This window comes from Oncorhynchus kisutch, linkage group LG11 (assembly GCF_002021735.2).
Source record: "Oncorhynchus kisutch isolate 150728-3 linkage group LG11, Okis_V2, whole genome shotgun sequence".
Lineage (NCBI taxonomy): Eukaryota > Metazoa > Chordata > Actinopteri > Salmoniformes > Salmonidae > Oncorhynchus > Oncorhynchus kisutch.
This window is the reverse complement of record NC_034184.2, coordinates 29,526,937-29,550,665: the sequence shown is the minus strand read 5'-3', so window position 1 is coordinate 29,550,665 and position 23,729 is coordinate 29,526,937. Positions and strand designations below refer to the sequence as shown.

At 42.9% G+C, this 23,729-nt stretch overlaps 1 protein-coding gene across 1 annotated transcript in view; it reads right to left on the bottom strand.

Moving 5' to 3' along the window:
- The window catches only part of LOC109898880 (echinoderm microtubule-associated protein-like 6), a 91,438-nt gene that overhangs the window by 49,496 nt on the left and 18,213 nt on the right, over positions 1–23,729 (bottom strand). The window contains exons 2-6 of the mRNA XM_031835606.1: positions 9,359–9,518; positions 7,437–7,535; positions 7,214–7,282; positions 5,977–6,162; positions 5,460–5,595 (exon numbers count right to left, since the gene is read on the bottom strand). Of these exons, the coding sequence (XP_031691466.1) occupies positions 5,460–5,595; positions 5,977–6,162; positions 7,214–7,282; positions 7,437–7,535; positions 9,359–9,518 (650 nt within the window). The remainder of the gene's footprint in view (positions 1–5,459; positions 5,596–5,976; positions 6,163–7,213; positions 7,283–7,436; positions 7,536–9,358; positions 9,519–23,729) is intronic.

Here is a 23,729-nt window from a genome sequence, read left to right as displayed (position 1 = left end):
GAGTTTTTCCTAGCCACCGTGCTTCTACATTTGCATTGCTTTGGGGTTTTAGGCTGGGTTGCTGTGTAGCACTGTAAAAAGGGCATTATAATTTTTTTTATTGACTTGTGTTTGGAAAAGATGGGTTGCCTGTTTTGCATGTTATTTTGACATTAATACGGGTCACATATCACTTTGCAAACAATGTAAATAAATAAATAATAATAATAGAGTTAATAAAGCTGCGTACAAACTTGGTATTTTTTGCTTCTTGAGTAAGGCAGCTCCAAATTGCAGGTGTTTCAGCCTAGCTCAGTGATTTCTGTGGTAGGGGGGGGGGGGCAGCCAGCGGAAAATACGGAGCATAGCGGTTGGTAATGTTCTCTAGTTGCCCCGTGATTGGGTAATGTTCTCTAGTTGCGCCGTGATTGGCTCAGTGTTCTGTCACTCATGGGGACACTATGTCTCCGGCAAATCTAAGGGTAGAGCTCGAAAATTCCAGCCCCTTGGATGCTACCATAGAGTTATATTAGAAGTGCCCATCCAAGAAGTCTCAAGGTCACTGGCCACAGATAAAATTATGTCAAATAATGTTATATCTACAGCAGCTTTGATTGGACTGTTCATATCAACATCATACTTTCAAAAGTCATGAATCAAGTAGACAATCTACTGGCAAATGCTTTTTAATCCTTGTCATATGAAGAGAAATAATGAAGAGAAATCTGCTCATTGGCCATTGGACATAAACACTACACAACAAGTTGGAAATCGCAAATTCAACAGTGAGTAATTTAGAAGGAATCAGTTGCTAACTGCAAGCACCACAAAGCAATTGCTGGTCTGCTATTCAGTGGAGTAGGTGTGTGGTCCCAAGTCTGAAAAAGCTTAGAAACATCCAACATTGGCCATGCTGTCAATCCAGCATGACTTCTGCCACGCTCAAAACAACTGGAAACTCAGAAATGAGAAATCTCTTTCTAGAGCTCTGACCTGAAGATCACTGATGATGAATCATGATTCAACCTTGCTTTTTTCCTGAGTTCCCAGTTGTCTTGAAAGCTCCATAAATCCAGAGAATGCCAGACTTTGATGACAAAGTTTGATGACAAAATTTGCCCCATGAAGGACAGCCGTGCCACCTTCCTGTTCAAGTGAGTACAGCACAACAAGATGAGTCCAAGAATGTCTTGTATGCTGTTGCATAAATTATGTTATATCCCAGGGAGATATGTATACTCTAGCTAAGAAAGTAATACTACGTGTATGTTGTGTAGTAAGTTGTTAGTAGCCCATGTGCCTCACCCTAATAATTTGGTCCCTTTCCCCTCTTAATTTCACCTACTGTTCTGACTTGGTGGTGCACATGTAGCCTATAGCCTGTTTTAGAGAAATGTAATCATTGAATATTGTAATCATCATTGTCTGCTTATATGCCCCCTTTATTTATCCTACGGTTCTGACTTGATGTACAGAGAGAACAATGTAAGAACGGCCATTGTTCTGAATCCTGTTGCTGTACATTTCAAAAGTGCTGTTCAAATAGAGCGGCACATTTTGCTCTTAATTGTAATCAGAGGGTTCATATAAATACTATGCATGCCAGTCTCTCTTCGCTAAGAGTTGAGGAGAGACAGACTGCATCACTTCTTCTTTTTATAAGAAACATTAATGTGTCAAAAATCCCAAATTGTTTGCATAGTCAAGTTACACACAGCTCTGACACACACACTTATCCCACCAGACATGCCACCAGGGGTCTTTTCACAGTCCCCAAATCCAGAACAAATTCAAGAAAGCGTACAGTATTACATAGAGCCCTAATTGCATGGGAACTTCCTTCTATCTCATATTGCTCAAATTAACAGCAAACTTGGTTTAAAAAACAGATAAAGCAACACCTCACGGCACAACGCCTCTCCCCTATTTGATCTAGATAGTTTGTGTATATGTATTGATATGTAGGCTACATGTGCCTTTAAAAAAAATGTATGTAGTTCTGTCCTTGAGCTGTTCTTGTCTATTGATGTTCTGTATTACTCATTCTGTATTATGTTTCATGTTTTGTATGGACCCCAGAAAGAGTAGCTGCTGCTTTTGCAACAGCTAATGGGGATCCTAATAAAATACCAAATACCAAATTGTTGCATTGACTACGTCAGTCCTACCACTCCCATTAATGTCTTAATCGAAATTACGGATTGCCTCTTATCCGCTCGTCGTTCCCTTCTGCCATAGTTTGTACATCTCAATTGTCAATAGAAACCACATTTTGTTTAAGCAAGTCAGCCATATCAGCAATGTTTTTTATATATCAGCAATGTTTTTTTTAAAGGCAGTAAATGAGGCTGAATGAACTATTTTACTACAAGACAAGGCTCCGCTGATAGCCAGGTGTAGCAGTGGTAAGATGTTGGGACTCTGCTGTTACGACAGCTTTATGTAGGCCCTAACAGTTTGTGGGCACTGATATAGTAAAATTAATCAAATCAAATCAAAGTTTATTTGTCATGTGCGCCAAATACACCTTACAGCGAAATGCTTACTTACAGGCTCTAACCAGTAATGAAAAAAAGGTATGAGGTCAAATCAAATCAAATTTATTTGTCACATACACATGGTTAGCAGATGTTAATGCGAGTGTAGCGAAATGCTTGTGCTTCTAGTTCCAACAATGCAGTAATAACCAACGAGTAATCTAACCTAACAATTCCAAAACTACTACCTTATAGACACAAGTGTAAAGGGATAAAGAATATGTACATAAAGATAAAGATAGATGAACAATAGGTTAGTAAAGAAATAAAACAACAGTAAAAAGGCAGGCTAAATACAGTAGCAAGGCTATAAAAGTAGCGAGGCTACATACAGACACCGGTTAGTCAGGCTGATTGAGGTAGTATGTCCATGTAGATATGGTTAAAGTGACTATGCATATATGATGAACAGAGAGTAGTGTATTGTTTAGTGTTGTGTAGTGTTGTGTAGTGGCTTTAAAAAAACGATTTTGCTCCACAAACATTTACATGTTAAAATTGCCACTGGTTACAATACTTTGACTGGCCAACAAACACCCAACAATGCCATTATCTAATCCCAGGGTGTACTGTGGGGCTTTCAGATATTAGTATTCCCCACCGCTGGGGCTGGCTGGGGACACAGAGCTTTTCTCTGGTTTAACCACAGACAGCCAGGCAGCCACTGCTCAGAACAGAGGAGGAGAACAGAGGAGCAGAGGAAGGGAAGAGAGAAGACCCTCATTGATAATACATGAGTGCCACTGATGGTTTCCTCAATTTAGCAGGAGGCATAGAGCAACAGGAATCCACATGAAAATGCTATGAAAAAGGGGAGTTTACTAAATGTCATCTGTCAAAGGTTTCGATTTTTTTTTGTGATCTTAACTTCTCTATTCTGTTTTATCCATACCTCACAGTCAAACTCTCTCAGGCCCCTAGAATATAACCATCTTTCGTTTCTCTGTCTAATTGGACTAACATGGCCTGCTCTGGCTCAGATGAATGGAAATGGATGAGTGGCATATTTGAACTTAGCGGTCTCTCTGTCGGTCTCTCTCTCTGTCCTCTGTATCTGTTCCCAGTCAACAGATGTCAATGATACATCCACAGGCTAATAAATCATCATGGCAGGGCTCTCAATGAGCTAAACACACATCGGCCTCTATTGGGCAGCACAAACACACTGACTGAAGTGACCTACACATTATCCCATGTTACAGTATTTTACCCTCTGTACAAATACATCAGTGTCTGGATCGACCTACTCACACACCTCTGCCACAGAAGCGTGGACTCTGACCCTTAAATCTATAGACAGCACAGTGCACACACAACCCTGTGTGCTTAGATGGATCTCCTCATAAGGATGTGCCTCTTATCCTCTGTCTCTCCATCACCCAGCTACCCTAATTACCCATCATACCCCAGGGACAAGCACAAACATGCAGACTATGACATGGTTTGATCAGCTGTGGCCCCTGACGTCCCCCACAAGCCTATGAAGGGCCTGCCTGCAAATGCACACAGCTTAGACTGTGATGTTTAATAGATGAGAGGGCTAACACTTACCAGCCATTTAGCCCCATGCTACCTTCACACCTGCTCCTGTCTGTATAAATTCAAGTATTGACAGAATAGGGCTGGAAATTGCCATGGACCTCACGATACAATATTATCACGATACATAGCTGCCGATACGATATGTATTGCGATTTTTCCGATTCTATAATTGTGTTTATTGCCCTTAGCTTATGCCTGCCCATACCATAACCCCAGAACTATGACAACAGTAAACCGCTCACCCACACAACGCCATACACGCTGCCTGCCATCACCCTGGTACAGTTGAAACCGGGATTCATCCGCGAAGAGCATACTTCTCCAGCGTGCCAGTGGCCATTGAAGGTGTGCATTTGCCACTGACGTCAGTTACGATGCAAAATTGCAGTCAGGTCAAGACCCTGCTGAGGACGATGAGGCACGCAGATGAGCTTCCCTTAGATTGTTTCTGATAGTTTGTGCAGAAAGTATTTGGTTGTGTAAACCCACAGTTTCATCAGATTTCTGAGTGGCTGGTCTCAGACCATCCCGCAGATGAAGATGGCTGATGTGGAGGTCCTGTGCTGGCATGGTTACACATGGTTTTGCGGTTGTGAGGCCGGTTGGATGTACTGTCCAATTCTCTAAAACGACGTTGGAGGCAGCTTATGGTTAATAAATGAACATTCAATTTTCTGGCATCTCTAGTGGACATTCCTGCAGTCAGCATGCAATTGCACGCTTGCTCAAAACTTGAGACATCTGTGGCATTGTGTTGTGTGACAAAACCGTACATTTTAGAGTGGCCTTTTATTGTCCCCAGCACAAGTAACACATGTTTAATGATCATGCTGTTTAATCAGCTTCTTGATATGCCACACCTATCAGGTGGATGGATAATCTTGGCAAAGTAGAAATGCTCACTAACAGGGATGGAAACAAATTTGTGCACACCATTTGAGAGAAATAAACTATTTGTGCGTTTGGAAAATTTCTGGGATCTTTTATTTCAACTCATGAAACACTTTACATGTTGTGTTTATATTTTTGTTCAGTATAATGTCGTCCAAAATGATATTGCGATATGTTACTGTATGATCATACATCACAGGTAGAGCCAACCAACATGGACATATCACATTTCATCTGTATGCAGTCGGGGTTACAAACTGCATTCCCACATTTTGACAAGAATGCAAAGAAAGAGGTGAATACCAGAAAGAAATACCCCAAATAAATTGCAACTTGTCATGAGGCCATTGACTTTAAAGCCTCATTGTTTGGGATGATCAGAAGTGTGACTTGGGGATATAAGTCTTGCACTAACTTTAGCATCATTAGCTTATGCAATTGGCTTTTTAATTAGAACCATTATATATTATCACCAAGAGCTGGTAGTTAAACCAGGTTCCTGAGGCCTACCTTTATACCCCTGCTCAGCCTCCCGAAGGTCGATCTTGGTGATAGGCTTGAAGTCCAGATCCCAAAGCCTGACACAACCGTCACGTCCCCCCGTGGCGAAGCCCTCCTCACAGGCATACATGCTGAAGATCCCAGCCTACACACAGTGCAGTCAACTTTAGTCATAGGCAGGGGGATTATCAAACGGTTCTGTGCATAGAAAAAGGTACTTGGAAAGGAATATGATTTCAATAGGAATGTGGGTCAAAAGTCTATTTCCGTATTGGAGACACAAAAAGGGGGCAAAATCATTATTTTCAATGCTTTTAAAGGCCTTAGAGATTTACAAAGAAGGTTTCAGGGTAGGGATGCAGAGGGAGGGAAGGAGAATTGAGTAAGGGGGATTGAGTTGCTTCAGTGTAGGGGTGTAAGAGATTATAGGCATGAGAGGGATGGGGTTTAGCTGGAGCGTGTGTTTGGATGTCTGGAAGTGTACAATCAATGGGTCTTGAGAATTAGAGTGACGTATTTCACTCACTCCATGAGCGGCTTGCACCGTGCGTAAAAGGTTCAGTCCTTTCCACACGTAGATATCCCCATTCAACGCCCCAGAGTATGTGACATCATCTTTAGCCGATGCCACACACAAAATGGTCTGTAGATCCCCCGTCTTCCCGAATATCCCCCGTTTGGGCGTCAACGCATTGCCACAGAGAGCCCAGAACTAGAGACATGGAGAGGGGGAAGCGAGTGAAAGGAGAAGGAGAGATGAGACAGGAAATGAGAGAGATGTACAAGTAGGCATAGGTAGGGGAAGGAAAGGCAAAGCAAGATAATTAGAGAGGTGAAGAGAAAGGTGGATAAAAAGGCAATGGAAGGAAAGAAAAAAGAACATAAGGTGGATGATGACAGGAAAGGATAGAGGGTAGAGAGAGAGAGAACATGAGCTCAGAGATCAGCTGCTGTCACAGTGCGTTTGGAGAACCGTTGCTCTAAATTACGACTGCTCATTTGCCAGCCTGATCACCTCAGGGTAGATAGCATGGGGCTTATTTCTAATAAAGCTCACAGCGGTCAGTTAAGAAGATTCCCTGTCCATGAAAGCTGTTTTATGGCCAAAAGGCACAATAGGCTCAACTATTTAGTTCTAGTACCATAACTGGATATGCATAAATATATTGATATATATACAAACAAAACAACAAGAAAACTGATTGTCCATTGCTACTGTGTGTGAGGCATATGTATTTACATATTTATTGTAAACTGAGGGCTCTTCTGTAAGTTCAGTGTTGTGTGTTTTTTTGTGCATGTGTGTGTGTGTGTGTGTGTGTGTGTTTGTGTGCTTGTGTGTACAGTAGGAGACAGCCCTTCCGGAGGGGAATGACAGAACAGATTACTGCTTTTGACTGAATAGAAACTGGCGTCCTCCAACTGCTCTTCACGCATACCCATTGAAAACAATATGCCCCAGTCCCCCTAACACCACTTTCTCATTCTACTGCTAGAATATCTGATAGCGCCCTACTTACTCCTCCACTGACAACATGTCATATTGTTTATGAGGTTGTTCCAAAGGCAGCTTTTAACAACAACCGTATAAACGTATGACATGTTCAATAACTTGAATAGACTGATGCCCGGCTGCACTGAGTGAGGGTAACCCATCTCAACATTGATAGCTTCTCATATGTTATTTTTGAACTTGGCTCAAAGGTAATGTATGGACTGACTGGACAGCACAGAGCAGACCGTGTTGTTATTGTGAAGCTCACCTTTATGTGTTTTACCCCACAGCTCACCAGCCGGTTCTGCTGAAAGGGATCCCAAGATATATCGAAGATCTGAAAGACAGCCAAGCCATTAACACACATGCATTTCCTGTCCTTCACACAGAACGCCATGTCGCACACACACTGTGTACTCACATGTGTACTCACTACACCTGAATCAATACACAACGTACACACACTCAAATGCCAACATGCAACAGCTTACCCTGTCTGAATGTCCTGTCGCAGTGGCCAGAACCTTTCCTTTCTTCCAGTCCCAAACAGACACTGTATTTTTGGCATCCAGCCCCACAGAAGCCAGCCGCTGAAATTGAGAAAATGGGGAAACCATGAATTAATCTGCGAATAAAGGAGAGAGACTGTTTCTATTTAATGGAGGAAGAGGAATACATCTTAACTAATGTACTGTAAATGGAGGCAAATAGTCCGATTTTCATAATCAATGTATCTCTATGACGGGACATATGACAGAATTGTTCTATGTGACAGCTGCAGAGACGCACACAGGCAGTGCAGACATGTGCATAAAATACAGTAGGACCTTAAACAGCACTATTCAAAAAGCCTTCTTTATTGTAACACATCGGCTGTAGAAAGGAATGGAATGCAAATTGTTTTCAATTAGTCTGGCGTCAATTACCATTCAGCGAGTTAATTGTTAATTACCCATTTTATGACTTAGACAAAAGAGTTTGGCCTTTAGGAACATTTGGACAACTGTCTCCGGGTGAATATTGGGGTGACAATGAAACATTAGATAGAAAATAAATTAGACCTAAATGTAGGGATATTTCAGATTTGATGCTCCAATATAAAATAAGTATGGGCCATTCTACTGACTACAAAAGAGAGGAGATGAATGCCAAATGTTAGTTGACCTGATGTGCTGTTGACTTTACAATGAAACGGTAATGTGTGTTTCCATTCATTAATACATTTCAGTGAAAGAGAATACATTCTCTTTTCAGCAGGAAGACATGTTTTGTCATATTTGTGGTTTGCCACAACCATTCATCCACAAACCCATTTAAATCCCAACCAAACAAGACATCCATCTGTGTTATATGACATCTCCCAGAGTTGTTTACCTGCTCTACCCACAGGGGTTTCCAAGAAATCAGCCATTTAATGCATTTCAGAATGGAGCTAATAAAATGAAAAGGCCTAAATGTCTTTATGATTGACTAAGGGTCTGAGGTAAACCTTGTTTACTGCCCCTCCCTGGTTGGTCTCCATTACAGTGTAGCAGTAATGTGGACTGGTGGCCAGTGGCAGGAGGTGATAAGACTTGTTGCATTAGCCCTGGTAGCATTAGCCATGGCTCTACTCACCCACCCTTTCTCCCCCTCCCTCTCCATCCCAGACACATTCTCATTCTTCACCAGTCGCAGCCTCCTCTGACATGACATTGCATTTGTCAACTCCAAAACCACAATGAAGGCAATGACAACAGCAGCCTTCCTTCCTTCCTTCCTGCCCTTCCTTCCTGCCCTTCCCTCCCTCCCTCCATCCCCTCCCTTTCCCCTTCAATCTTTCCTGTGTGTAGCCTACTGGTCTTGTATGGGGGACGTCAACAGGCTGCTGCTGCTGTAGGAGACTCTCACGGAGCCCCATACATCAAGCCAAAGGTCATAGGAGACTGGTGCTGTCCCAGCATTCCCCCCAGTAAACATGGGCCATCATGATTCATGGCAGAGCCGTATATCATCCCCAACCTGCACAGTTACCCAGCAGGCTTCACTTCTCAGCAACCCACCATCACAATACCATTCCCATGGCTATAGGCTATGTGAGACATAAGGCACATTTACATATGATATAATTGGGAGAAATCTATGAATTATGACCCTTCAATGATGGAGCATTCACATTGCTGTGTGTCAGAGTATTGTTGTTTTTCAGTCAGACTCAGATCATCAAACAGATTTGCCTTGGTAACAGGGTGATAGTACAGGAACCCATCCACTCAGAGAAAAGGTGGATGAGAGGTGTGCATGTGTGCCTGTATACGTGAGGTAAAGTGTGTGTGTGAAGTGGTGCGTGCTTGGCTGTGTGTGTGTTTGTGTGTGTGTGTGTGTACGTCTGCTTGTGTGCATGCTTGCTGGCATGAGGTGGTGTGTGTCTCACCTGTCCATCTGCGCTGAAAGCCAGGCAGGCCACCCCATGGGAGTGTCCGTCCTTGAGGATAGAGATGGTCTGTGCACTGAAGGTGTCCCACACACAGATGTAGGGCTCCTTCCCCACCTGACCTGTTGCCACCAGTGACCTCTCAGGATGAAGGGCAAGGCTGGAGAAACAGGAGAGGAGACATAACAGGAAATACCAGCGCAAGACATTTGGATTAAACATGTATAGAACCTGTTGCTCTTTCTGGTTCAACCATGTGCTTGACTCATTGTTGACATTAATAATCATGTCAGTATACACAGTGTTTGATACTTTGTCAATAACCATTTTCAGCCTTATGTGTACAATCTGAAACTCATAGGTTACAGACGCCACAGTGGGTCCTTGGTAGCTCCAGGCGCCAACCTGCCTCCCTTGTTCCCTTTCTCCATCTTTCTCTCTATCCTTCCCTCTCTCCACATGTTCCTCATTATCTCTCTATCTCCACTCTCTCTTTCCCCCTTTCTCTCTCTGCCACCCCTCTATTTTTATATATTTATCTCTCTTTCTCTCTCTAGGGAGAGAAGAGTCCCGCTGAAGAGTCATTGTGCTCCTTTATGAAAGGTGCACCGGTGTTCTATAAATACATGAGGTTAATGGCATCATTACTGGGGCCTGCCCGAGCGTCAGACATTAGTGTGTTAGTTGCATCAGCCACACAGGGTCAGGGATCATCACACCACCAATGGACTGGGGAGAATACCGTGCTCAGTTCCGCTCAACATGGTGAGCCCTCTGTGACCTTGACCATGGACACCTTACAGAGGACAAGCGGTAGCCTACCAAACTGAGCCTTGGCATTGAAAATAGTCCAATCGTAAAAATGGATGGAAAATTACAATTTCTATCAAGAGAAATAACCTGACACTACAAAGCAGACATGGTAGTACACACTACAAAGCAGACATGGTAGTACACACTGCAAAGCACATTTTCATGTCTTTCTCTTTCAACGCTTTCTCAGTCTGTGATTATCTTTCTCTCTCTGTGTGCTCCGTCTGACTGTCTCAGACTCTTTCATCTCAAAGCCTCTTTCTGCATGAAGCTCATGGCTGTAAATCTGGGCTTGGAGCTCTGCCTGGAGCTGAGGCTCAGCAGAGGAGAGAATGAGGAAGTAGAGAGGGAGGAAGAAGGGATAAATAAAAGCTGTGAGAAAAGGAATGGAGGTAGGGGGAGAAATGGAGAAACCCTCATGCAATTTGAGTGAGAGAAAGACCGAATGGGAGAGAGAGCTCAACTCTACTCAGCTGACTGTTCGGGAGGTTTCCCACACAGTATGGAAGCATGCATTCCCAGACAGTCAACATCCCAGCTGGCCCTAATATAGCACATGGGGATGAGCAGAAGTGCAAAGCTAGCTGATGGAGATGGAGAGACTACGACATGAGGGCAGATTTGCTGGCTCATGTGTTTCAATGGGCTGTTGGGTTGCCAGGGTCAGGAGCAGGAGCAGAGGGACTGCACGTGAAGAGATGCATCAGAAGATGCTCCATTCATGCAGTGTGTGATGGCAGCCCAGCCAGCCTGAGAGGAACTCACTGTACTGTGACTGATGGATGAACCTTCTGATTTATTGACAGCTACAATCATGATAAATGTGTTCGGGGTATTTAATGTTATGCATACAGTACTGTGCAGTTTTCAATACATTCTTTGATAAGTATGTACACTATACCTTTACCAGTGGTTAGATTACATAATCAACATGAGCCAGAAAGAAAAATGTGTATTTTAAAGAGAAACCAACTTGTCTTTTTTTTCACTCCATTAAAGAACATATGTAAAATCATTATGCATACAAATTATATAATTGATGAGATCATTTATTGTACTAATGCATTATTCATAGACAAAATGCTAGTGAAGGACACGGAGTCAGTCCCAGTGGGACCGGACTGCAGTATCGGACTCCCGTCACACAAACAAACAGTAATGTGACATTCCTCTCCTCTGCAGAGTGGCACAGGGAATTCCCCAGGGGAAGGAAATCAGAGCCACAATAAAGTGATATTTAAAAAAATGAGGCAAAGCAATTAACTTTTTGTTCTGAATACAAAGTGTTATGTTTGGCCATTGTGGTGGCTAAGCACAGGCAAAATCCTAGAGGAAAACCTGCTTCAGTCGGCTTTCCACCAGACACTGGGAGACAAATTTTTCAGCAGGGCCGTAACCTAAAACACAAGGCCAAATCTACACTGGAGTTGCAAACCAAGAAGACAGTGACTGTTCCTGAGATGCAGAGTTACAGTTTGGACTTAATTCTACTTGAAAATCTACGGCAAGACCTTAAAATGGCTGATCAACAACCAATTCGACAGAGCTTGAAGAATTTTGAAATGAATAATGGGAAAATATTGCACAATCCAGATGTGGAAAGCTCTGAGAAACGTACCCAGAAAGGGGTGTAAATGGTTGTAGTGCATTCGGAAAGTGTTCAGACCCCTCGACTATTTCCACATGTTGTTACGTTACAGTCTTACTCTAAAATGGATTCAATCGTTTTTTCCCCCTCATTAATCTAAACACAATACCGCACAACGACAAAGCAAAAATCGTTTTTAGAAATTTGAGCAAATGTATTAAAATGTTTATTTAAGAATGATGGAAGCCACTGTGTTCTTGGGGACCTTCAATGCTGTAGACATTTTTTGGTTCCCTTCCCCAGATCTGTGTCTAGACACAATCCTGTGCCTAGAGCAATTCCTTCGACCTCATGGCTTGGTTTCTGCTCTGACATGCACTGTCAACTGTGGGACCTTATATAGATAGGTGTGTGACTTTTCGAAAACCATGTCCAATCAATTCAACTTACTCTAATCAAGTTGTAGAAACATCTCAAGGATGATCAATGGAAACAGGAGCTCAATTTCAAATTGCATAGCAAAGGGTCTGAATACTTATGTAAATAAGGTATTTCTGAGTTGTTGTTTTGTTCTAAATTTGCAAAAAAAATTATAAACCTGTTTTTGCTTTGTTGTTAATATTGTTTAAAAAAATATTGAATCAATTTTAGAATAAGGCTGTAACGTAACAAAATATGGAAAAAGTCAAGGGGTCTGAATACTTTCGTAATGCAATGTATGTAAATGTCATATTTGTCATATTCCCGCCGGCGCCATATGTGAACAGTATGAGCTAATGTGAGCCAATATGTCTGATCTAACACACAATTCACTAACAACAACCAACCTGCTGACAGCATGGTTGCCTTGACAACTGGACAGCCAAGGACACAGGAATCAAGATTAAGAATGAAAGTCTAACTAGAGGTGAAATATCAGCAGACGTGCACAACAAACCTCACCTACACATGAGCAAACCATCCTCAACCAACAAAATGTCCTACAAAATACATCCTTATGTAGCATACTGATTTCTGTTAAGAACACAATATTGTGATAAATTGAAGGGTAGAGTGCCTTCAGAAGGCACCCCTTCACTTATTCCACATTTTGTTGCATTACACCCTGGATTCAAAATGGATTACATTCTTTTTCCACCTATCTACACACAATACCTCATAATGACGAAGTGAGAACATGTTTTTAGAAATTTGTGCAAATGTATTGAAAATGAAATTCAGAAATATCTGATAAATCTTTATACTTTGTAGAAGCACCTTTGGCTGTGACTACAGCTTTGAATCATCTTGGGATTGTCTGTATCAGTTTTGGACATCTTCATTTGGCATTTTCTTCCTTGCAGATTTTTCTCAAGCTCTGTTAAGTTAGATGGGAGAGTGGCGGTGAACAAATCCTCCAAGTCTTTTCACAGATTGTCAATGGGATTCAAATCTGGGCTTTGGCTGGGCCACTCGAGGACTTTCCAGCGTTACTTTGGCTGTATGCTTGGGGTCATTGTCCTGTTGGAACGTAAATCTTTGCCCCAGGTCTAAGGTTGTTTGCAATCTGAAGCAGGTTCTCAAAGATGTGCATGTATATGGCTCCATTCATTGTTCTCTCTATCCTTACCAGTCTCCCAGTCCCTTCTGCTGAAAAGCATCCCCATAACATGATGCTGCCACCACCATGCTTTTATGGTAGTGATGGTGCTAGACAGGTAATGAGCTGTGCCTTGTTTTCTCCGGTAACTGAGCTAAACGACTACCTCCCCGTAGCACTCACTTCCGTCATCATGAAGTGCTTTGAGAGACGAGTCAAGGACCATATCACCTACACCCTACCCTACCTGACACCCTAGACCCACTCCAAACCGCCCAAATAGGTCCACAGACGACACAATCTCAACCACACTGCACACTGCCCTAACCCATCTGGACAAGAGGAATACCTATGTGAGAATGCTGTTCATCGACTACAGCTCAGCATTTAACACCATAGTACCCTCCAAACTCGTCATCAAGCTCGAGACCCTGGGTCTCAACCCTGCCCTGTGCAACTGGCTACTGGACTTCCTGACGGGCCGCCCCCAGGTGGTGAGGGTAGGTAACAACATCTCCACCCCGCTGATCCTCAACACTGGGGCCCCACACGGGTGCGTTCTGAGCCCTCTCCTGTACTCCCTGTTCACCCACGACTGTGTGGCCATGCACGCCTCCAACTCAATCATCAAGTTTGCGGACGACACTACAGTGGTAGGCTTGATTACCCATAACGACGAGACGGCCTACAGGGAGGAGGTGAGGGGGTCAACAAAACAAAAGAGATGATTGTGGACTTCAGGAAACAGCAGAGGTAGCACCCCCCTATCCACATCGATGGGACAGTAGTGGAGAGGGTAGTAAGTTTTAAGTTCCTCGGCGTACACATCACGGACAAACTGAATTGGTCCACCCACACAGACAGTGTCGTGAAGAAGGCGCAGCAGCGCCTCTTCAACCTCAGGAGGCTGAAGAAATTTGGCTTGTCACCAAAAGCACTCACAAACTACTACAGATGCACAATCGAGAGCATCCTGTCGGGTTGTATCACCGCCTGGTACGGCAACTGCTCCGCCCACAACCGTAAGGCTCTCCAGAGGGTAGTGAGGTCTGCACAACGCATCACCGGGGGCAAACTACCTGCCCTCCAGGACACCTACACCCCCCTGTCACAGGAAGGCCATAACGATCATCAAGGACAACAACCACCCGAGCCACTGCCTGTTCACCCCGCTATCATCCAGAAGGCGAGGTCAGTACAGGTGCATCAAAGCAGGGACTGAGAGACTGAAAAACAGTTTCTATCTCAAGGCCATCAGACTGTTAAACAGCCACCACTGACATTGAGTGGCTGCTGCCAACACACTGACTCAACTCCAGCCACTTTAATAATAGGAATTGATGGAAATTGTATCAAATTGTATCAATCAAAAATGTATCACTAGCCACTTTAAACAATGCTACTTAATATAATGTTTACATACCCTACATCACTCATCTCATATGTATATGCATATGTATATGCATCTCCGTGGCGGAGATCTTTGTGGGCTATACTCAGCCTTGTCTCAGGATGGTAAGTTGGTGGTTGAAGATATCCCTCTAGTGGTGTGGGGGCTGTGCTTTGGCAAAGTGGGTGGGGTTATATCCTTCCTGTTTGGCCCTGTCCGGGGGTGTCCTCGGATGGGGCCACAGTGTCTCCTGACCCCTCCTGTCTCAGCCTCCAGTATTTATGTTGCAGTAGTTTATGTGTCGGGGGGCTGGGGTCAGTTTGTTATATCTGGAGTACTTCTCCTGTCCTATTCGGTGTCCTGTGTGAATCTAAGTGTGCGTTCTCTAATTCTCTCCTTCTCTCTTTCTTTCTCTCTCTCGGAGGACCTGAGCCCTAGGACCATGCCCCAGGACTACCTGACATGATGACTCCTTGCTGTCCCCAGTCCACCTGGCCATGCTGCTGTTCCAGTTTCAACTGACCTGAGCCCTAGGACCATGCCCCAAGACTACCTGACATGATGACTCCTTGCTGTCCCCAGTCCACCTGGCCATGCTGCTGCTCCAGTTTCAACTGTTCTGCCTTATTATTATTCGACCATGCTGGTCATTTATGAACATTTGAACATCTTGGCCATGTTCTGTTATAATCTCCACCCGGCACAGCCAGAAGAGGACTGGCCACCCCACATAGCCTGGTTCCTCTCTAGGTTTCTTCCTAGGTTTTGGCCTTTCTAGGGAGTTTTTCCTAGCCACCGTGCTTCTACACCTGCATTGCTTGCCGTTTGGGGTTTTAGGCTGGGTTTCTGTACAGCACTTTGAGATATCAGCTGATGTACGAAGGGCTATATAAATAAATTTGATTTGATTTGATACTGTACTCTATATCATCTACTGCATCTTTATGTAATACATGTATCACTAGCCACTTTAAACTATGCCACTTTGTTTACATACCCTACATTACTCATCTCATATGTATATACTGTACTCAATACCATCTACTGCATCTTGCCTATGCCCTTCTGTACCATCACTCATTCATATATCTTTATGTATATATTCTTTATCCCTCTACACTTATGTGTATAAGGTAGTAGTTTTGGAATTGTTAGGTTAGATTACTCGTTGGTTATTACTGTATTGTCGGAACTAGAAGCACAAGCAATTCGCTACACTCGCATTAACATCTGCTAACCATGTGTATGTGACAAATCAATTTGATATGATTTGCATTCAGGCCAAAGTGTTAAATCTTTGTCTCCTCAGACCACAGAATCTTTTGCCTTATGATCTCAGAGTTTTTCATGTGTCCTTTTGCAAACACCAGGTGTGCTATCATGTGCCTTTTTCTCAGGAGTGGCTTCCATCTGGCCACTCTCCCATAAAGCCCAGATTGGTGAAGTGCTGTAGTCGACGGTTGTCCTTCTGGCAGGTTCTCCCATCTCAGCCAAGGAACTCTGTAGTTCTGTCAGAGTGGCCAATGTTGTGGAATGATCAGAATTAGTTGGGTAACATAGATAAGATGTGTTATTTTCATGATATGCTTATGAGTTATTTCTCATAAGAATGTATTTTGTTGTACTATAGTGGTGGCCATTGGCAGTTATCTGTTCTATGTCAGGACTAAGTTGCATGGGCCACAGAGAGGGGAGAGGTCAAGGGGTCATCATGTGTAAACATATCTTTTCGGTGTGGCAGTGACTCCCTACTTTTCTCATGGGGGGAAAGGAGGGTGACAGTGTCTGGAATCATTCTATGCTTCCTCTTTGTTGACCTATAGGGTCACTCTCCTCTCCGTGAGTTTGTCCAGGATTGGTTGTATTTAGAATTGGTTCTATCTAAATTACAATTTGATATATATCATAGGGTGGGGGTAATGTCTTGGTACCATTTTGTACCAAGGACGAGATAGGAGCTTTGTTTAGGAGACCAAACTGAACGATAATTTATAGCCCACTCTGTCTGACTAGTGGATATTCTCTCTGAAGTAAGGTTTTTTCTTTGTGTAAGTTCTAAGACCTGTGTTTTGTCATGTCGTCTAGAAGGGGTGGATCTTTACTATAAAGGATCCCATTTGCCATTGTGTAAGGCACTCTCAACTTTTCAATAGAGATACTGAAATGTTGAAAGTCAAAATGCTATTGCAAAAGCTTAATTATTATTAAATGTGAAGATTAAGCATAACTCTGACTCGTGTGATTTGCTCTCTCATCAGTTGGTAATTAAGGAAATTTCCACGACATTTGGCGACGGGGATGGGATGTGAATCTTCACTCGGTGACCGCTCCTGATGACCTAGGTAATCGTGCACAAGGGATCCCTCAAACTCGGGATCTCAGGGAGACCACACTTCGAGAACGGAGCAGATGGACCAACCTAAGATCGGAGAGGCAGCGAGCCGACCATTCGGTTCTTGGTCAACTCCATGACCAAGGTCCTTCTTGCCCAGTTGCTCAGTTTGGTCGGATGGCCAGCTCTAGGCAGTCTGGGCAGTTACATATTTTTTCAATTTCCCAGTGAGACCACCATGCTCTTGGAAACACTCTAGAAATTGTTTTATTCCCTTCCCCAGATGTATGCCTCATCACAATTCTATCTAGGAGACCTACAGACAGTTCCTTGGACTTCGTGGTATAGTTCCTGCTCTGACATGCACTGTCAACTGTGGGGCCTTATATAGACAGGTATGTTTCTTTCTAAATCATGTCCAAACAATTGGATTGGCCACACGTAGACTCCAATAAAGTTGTAGCGACATCTCAAGGATGATCAAAGGAAATTGGATGCACTTGAGCTCAACTTGAAGTGTCATAGCAAATGGGTGGGAATACTTATGTAAATTAGATATTTATGTATTTTATTTTCAAAATATTTGAAAAAAAATGGAATAATGTGCTCACTTTGTCATTATGGGGTATTTTTTATTATGGAATAAACAAACATACAATAATACAGTAGGGAAAAAAGTATATATACAGTGTGAGCAAATGAGGTAAGGGAGGTAAGGTAGTTGGATGGGCTATTTACAGATGGGCTATGCACAGGTGCAATGATCTGTGAGCTGCTCTGACAGCTGTTGCTTGAAGTTAGTGAGGGAGATAAGAGTCTCCAGCTCAGCAACTTTTGCAGATCGTTCCAGTCATTGGCAGCAGAGAACTTGAAGGAAAGGTGACCAAAAGAGGAATTGGCTTTGGGTGTGACCAGTGAAATATACCTGCTGGAGCGTGTGCTGCGGGTGGGTGCTGCTATGGTGACCAGTGGACTGAGATAAGGTGGGGCTTTACTTAGAAAAGACTTGTAGATGACCTGGAGCCAGTGGGTTTGGCGATGAGTATGAAGCGAGGGCCAGCCAAGGAGAGCGTAGAGGTCGCAGTGGTGGGTAGTATATGGGGCTTTGGTGACAAAATGGATGGCACTGTGATAGACTGCATCCACTTTGTTGAGTAGAGTGTTGGATGCTATTTTGTAAATGACATTGCCGAAGTCAAGGCTCGGTAGGATAGTCCGTTTTACGAGGGTATGTTTGGCAGCATGAGTGAAGGATGCTTTGTTGCGAAATAGGTGATTCTAGATTTAATTTTGATTGGAGATGCTTAATGTGGGTCTGGAAGGACAGTTTACAGTCTAACCAGACACCTAGGTATTTGTAGTTGTCCACATATTCTAGGTCAGAACCGTCCAGAGTAGTGATGCAGGTGCGGGCAGTGATCGGATGAAGAGCATCCATTTAGTTTTATTTGTGTTTAAGAGCAGTTGGAGGCCATGGAAGGAGAGTTATATGGCATTGAAGTTTATCTGGAGATAAGTTAGCACAGTGTTCAAAGAAGGGCCAGAAGTATACAGAATGGTGTCGTCTGCGTAGAGGTGAATCAGAGAATCACCAGCAGCAAGAGCGACATCATTGATGTATACAGAGAAGAGAGTCGGCCCGAGAATTGAACCCTGTGGCACCCCCAATAGAGACTGCCAGAGGTCCGGACAACAGGCCCTCCGATTTGACACACTGAACTCTATCAGAGAAGTAGTTGGTGAACCAGGTGATGCCGTTATTTGAGAAACCAAGGCTGTTTAGTCTGCCGATAAGAATGTGGTGATTGACAGAGTCGAAAGCCTTGGCCAGGTCGATGAATACGGCTGCACAGTATTGTCTCTTATCGATGGCAGTTATGACATCGTTTAGGACCTTGAGCGTGGCTGAGGTGCACCCATGACCAGCTCGGAAGCCAGATTGCATAGCGGAGAAGGTACGGTGGGATTCGAAATGGTTGGTGATCTGTTTGTTAACTTGGCTTTCAAAGACCTTAGAAAGGCAGGGTAGGATAGATATAGGTCTGTAGCAGTTTGGGTCTAGAGTGTCTCCCCCTTTGAAGAGGAGGATGACCGCTGCTGTTTTCCAATCTTTGGGGATCTCAGACGATACGAAAGAGGTTGAACAGGATAGTAATAGGGGTTGCAACAATTTCGGGCAGATCATTTTAGAAAGAGAGGGTCCAGATTGTCTATCCCGGCTGATTTGGAAGGCTCTGGAGCAACGAATTGCCCTTGCTGTCTCTGCCTGGCCGGTTCCCCTCTTTCCACTGGGATTCTCTGCCTCTAACCCTATTACAGGGGCTGAGTCACTGGCTTACTGGGGCTCTCTCATGCCGTCCCTGGAAGGGGTGCGTCATCTGAGTGGGTTGATTCACTGATGTGGTCATCCTGTCTGGGTTGGCGCCCCCCCCCCCCCCCTTGGGTTATGCCATGGCGGAGATCTTTGTGGGCTATACTCGGCCCTGTCTCAGGATGGTAAGTTGGTGGTTGAAGATATCCCTCTAGTGGTGTGGGGGCTGTGCTTTGGCAAAGTGGGTGGGGTTATATCCTTCCTGTTTGGCCCTGTCCGGGGGTGTCCTCGGATGGGTCCACAGTGTCTCCTGACCCCTCCTGTCTCAGCCTCCAGTATTTATGCTGCAGTAGTTTATGTGTCGGGGGGCTAGGGTCAGTTTGTTATATCTGGAGTACTTCTCCTGTCCTATTCGGTGTCCTGTGTGAATCTAAGTGTGCGTTCTCTAATTCTCTCATTCTCTCACTCGGAGGACCTGAGCCCTAGGACCATGCCCCAGGATTACCTGACATGATGACTCCTTGCTGTCCCCAGTCCACCTGGCCGTGCTGCTGCTCCAGTTTCAACTGTTCTGCCTTATTATTATTCGAACATGCTGATCATTTATGAACATTTGAACATCTTGGCCATGTTCTGTTATAATCTCCACCCGGCACAGCCAGAAGAGGACTGGCCACCCCACATATGCTCTCTCTAATTCTCTCTTTTTTTCTCTCTCTCGGAGGACCTGAGCCCTAGGACCATGCCCCAGGACTACCTGACATGATGACTCCTTGCTGTCCCCAGTCCATCTGACCGTGCTGCTGCTACAGTTTCAACTGTTCTGCCTTATTATTATACGACCATGCTGGTCATTTATGAACATTTGAACATCTTGGCCATGTTCTGTTATAATCTCCACCCGGCACAGCCAGAAGAGGACTGGCCACCCCACATAGCCTGGTTTCTCTCTAGGTTTCTTCCTAGGTTTTGGCCTTTCTAGGGAGTTTTTCCTAGCCACCGTGCTTCTACACCTGCATTGCTTGCTGTTTGGGGTTTTAGGCTGGGTTTCTGTACAGCACTTTGAGATATCAGCTGATGTACGAAGGGCTATATAAATAAATGTGATTTGATTTGATTTGTAGGGGTCCAGATTTTGCAGCTCTTTAAGAACATCAGCTATCTGGATTTGGGTGAAGGAGAAATGGGGGATGCTTGGGTGAGTTGCTATGGGGGGTGCAGGGCAGTTGACCGGGTTAGGGGTAGCCAGGTATTGTGTCTAGATGGGTGAGAAAAAAAGGTATATTTAATCCATTTTGAATTCAGGCAGTAACACAACAAAATGTAAAATAGGTTAAGGGGTATGAATACTTTCTGAAGGCTCTGTACACTATGGAAAGAGGCAATAATATAGTCAAGTGGTTGATGTGGCATCTTCGGTTTTTCAGAATACTAAAAGGTTCTTGAAACATATGAGAGCTGCAGATGTGTCCCTTTCATAGCACACAGCAAATATGCCCGTGTTAATTCTTGGTACTACCCATCCCGGATCCGGGAGCGTTGTCATCAACTGACACTAATTAACATAACGCGACGGACATAAATATTACTAGAAAATATTCCTATTCATGAAATCACAAGTGAAATATATTGAAACACAGCTTAGCCTTTTGTTAATCACCCTGTCATCTCATATTTTGAAAATATGCTTTACAGCCAAAGCAAGACAAGCATTTGTGTAAGTTAATCGATAGCCTAGCATAGCATTATGCCTAGCTAGCAGCAGGCAACCTGGTCACGAAAATTAGAAAAGCAATCAAATTAAATCGATTACCTTTGATGAGCTTCGGATGTTTTCACTCACGAGACTCCCAGTTAGATAGCAAATGTTCCTTTTTCCCAAAAAGATTATTTTTGTAGCCAATATAGCTCCTTTAGTTCTTCACGTTTGGCTGAGAAATCGACCGGAAATTGCGGTCACGACAACCCTGGAAAATATTCCAAATTAGCTCCATAATATCGACAGAAACATGGCAAACGTTGTTTATAATCAATCCTCAAGGTGTTTTTCAAATATCTACAGATATCTAAATATCTACAGACAGATGGCTTCTTAGTAGGAAAGAGAGAAACAATGGCCGCATTTGTCCTTTACGCACAAAACACTCTGAGAGACTTCAGCTGACCACTGATGCAATGTTGATGCTCATTTTTCAAAATAAAAGCCTGAAACTATGTATTGTGACACTAGACACATTAGGGAAGCCATAGAAAAAGGAATCTGGTTGATATCTCATTCACTGCTCAATAGAGAAGCATAGGAACGCAGAGGTTTCTAAATAAGAGTCACTTCCTGATTGGATTTTATTCAGGCTTTCTCCTGCAATTCTGCAATATCAATTCTGTTCTACTCACAGACAATATTTTTACAGTTTTGGAAACATTAGAGTGTTTTCTATCCTAAGCTGTCAATTATATGCATATTCTAGCATCTTGTCCTGACAAAATAGCCCGTTTACTTAAAAATGAAAATAGTGCCCCCTAGATTCAAGAGGTTTTAACTAGTGTTGCATTTTTCACTCTAACATTTCTAGTGTTGATTCGAGAGTTAAATTAACACTCAGTGGTGTAAAAGAGATTACACATCACTTTGCAAGCCAGCATAATGTGACTTACAGGCCTGAAAACTATGAGTTTCAGGCCACCGTATTAGGGTAAAACTAGGCCGCATCAAAAGAAGACCTTATGAAATATGTATTGTCTTAAATAATGTAATTCTAATGACAATATATTCACTCAGGATCTTGAAGGCAACAGGACCAAAAATGAATTTATGCAACAACCATGTCTCTGTCACTAGCAAACACAATCATGGGTGGTACTGGTAACTCTAAAATCCACTCAAAAGGCACCCTGGAAAATATGCAAATAAGGCTTAAAAGGAGGGCCTAAACATTTCCGGTTTAGAATTTTTGTATGGTTCTTCAAAGAACCATCCCATTTATGGTTCTTCAGACACCCTAAAACGGTTCCCCTATGGCATCGCTCTCAAGAAACTTATTTGGTTCCTTACTTGCATCTTTATTTGATTGTACCACACCACAGATCCAACTAGTTCTAACAGAGAAATATAAATACAAACATTTGAAGAGTTTCATTCAAAAACGAGATAACGAGATAAACATTTTCAGAAATGTTGGTAAATTGACATTAATAAAAAAAATGATATTGTGAAAGAGATAGACATAATCTTGTTAGAAATATATTGCAAGATCATTTCATTTATCATTTTATTTTATAATCGTGTTTTGCCACTTCAAACAACAGAACTCCAATATAAAAAGTATCCCATTTCAGTTTTAAACAGTTACATGTAATAAAGTATCCCATTTCAGTATTAACCAGTTACATGTAATAAAGTATCCCATTTCAGTTTTAACCAGTTACATGTAATAAAGTATCCCATTTCAGTATTAACCAGTTACATGTAATAAAGTATCCCATTTCAGTATTAACCAGTTACATGTAATAAAGTATCCCATTTCAGTTTTAAACAGTTACATGTAATAAAGTATCCCATTTCAGTATTAACCAGTTACATGTAATAAAGTATCCCATTTCAGTTTTAACCAGTTACATGTAATAAAGTATCCCATTTCAGTATTAACCAGTTACATGTAATAAAGTATCCCATTTCAGTATTAACCAGTTACATGTAATAAAGTATCCCATTTCAGTATTAACCAGTTACATGTAATAAAGTATCGATACATAAATAATTATACAAATATTCAATTTGATCAACATTATTGTGCAAATATCACATAGCCAATGTATTGTAGCAGAGGGTGAGCAGTGTATAAAATGTTTTCTTTTGGTAATTTAAGCAATTTTTGGAACAATGTTATGGGGGATTACAGGTTTTTTGTTGGGATAAATCAAGGGAAGCTTTGAGTTTGATTATATACACTTTAGGGAATGTTTTAAGGATTAATAAGGATATTGAAAGTCTGTCAGAATAATTTGCCGGTAAAGGATGGATTTATTCCTATTGTTGGAGTGACACAGCCCGCTGTATGTTTGCAGCCGGTAGGCTATTAGCCTAGGTTGTTTCCCTTCACCTGAGATTCGCTGGATCTCTGCTTGTTTAGAATTGTTCCTCTTTATTCCAACAGGAACAGATATCACAGGCTCCAATAAACTGTCAAAAGGATCCATACTCAAAAGGTCCACGACACACAAGCGCACAAAGCCTAACATGACGCTAGCTAGCCAGCGCAAACAGCTGAGAGTGGCAGCTGTCAATCAACACATCCAGCTGACTAAGCCAGGGGCGTGGAAAAAATAATTAGAGAACCTTACAATTGAACAGCCATAGA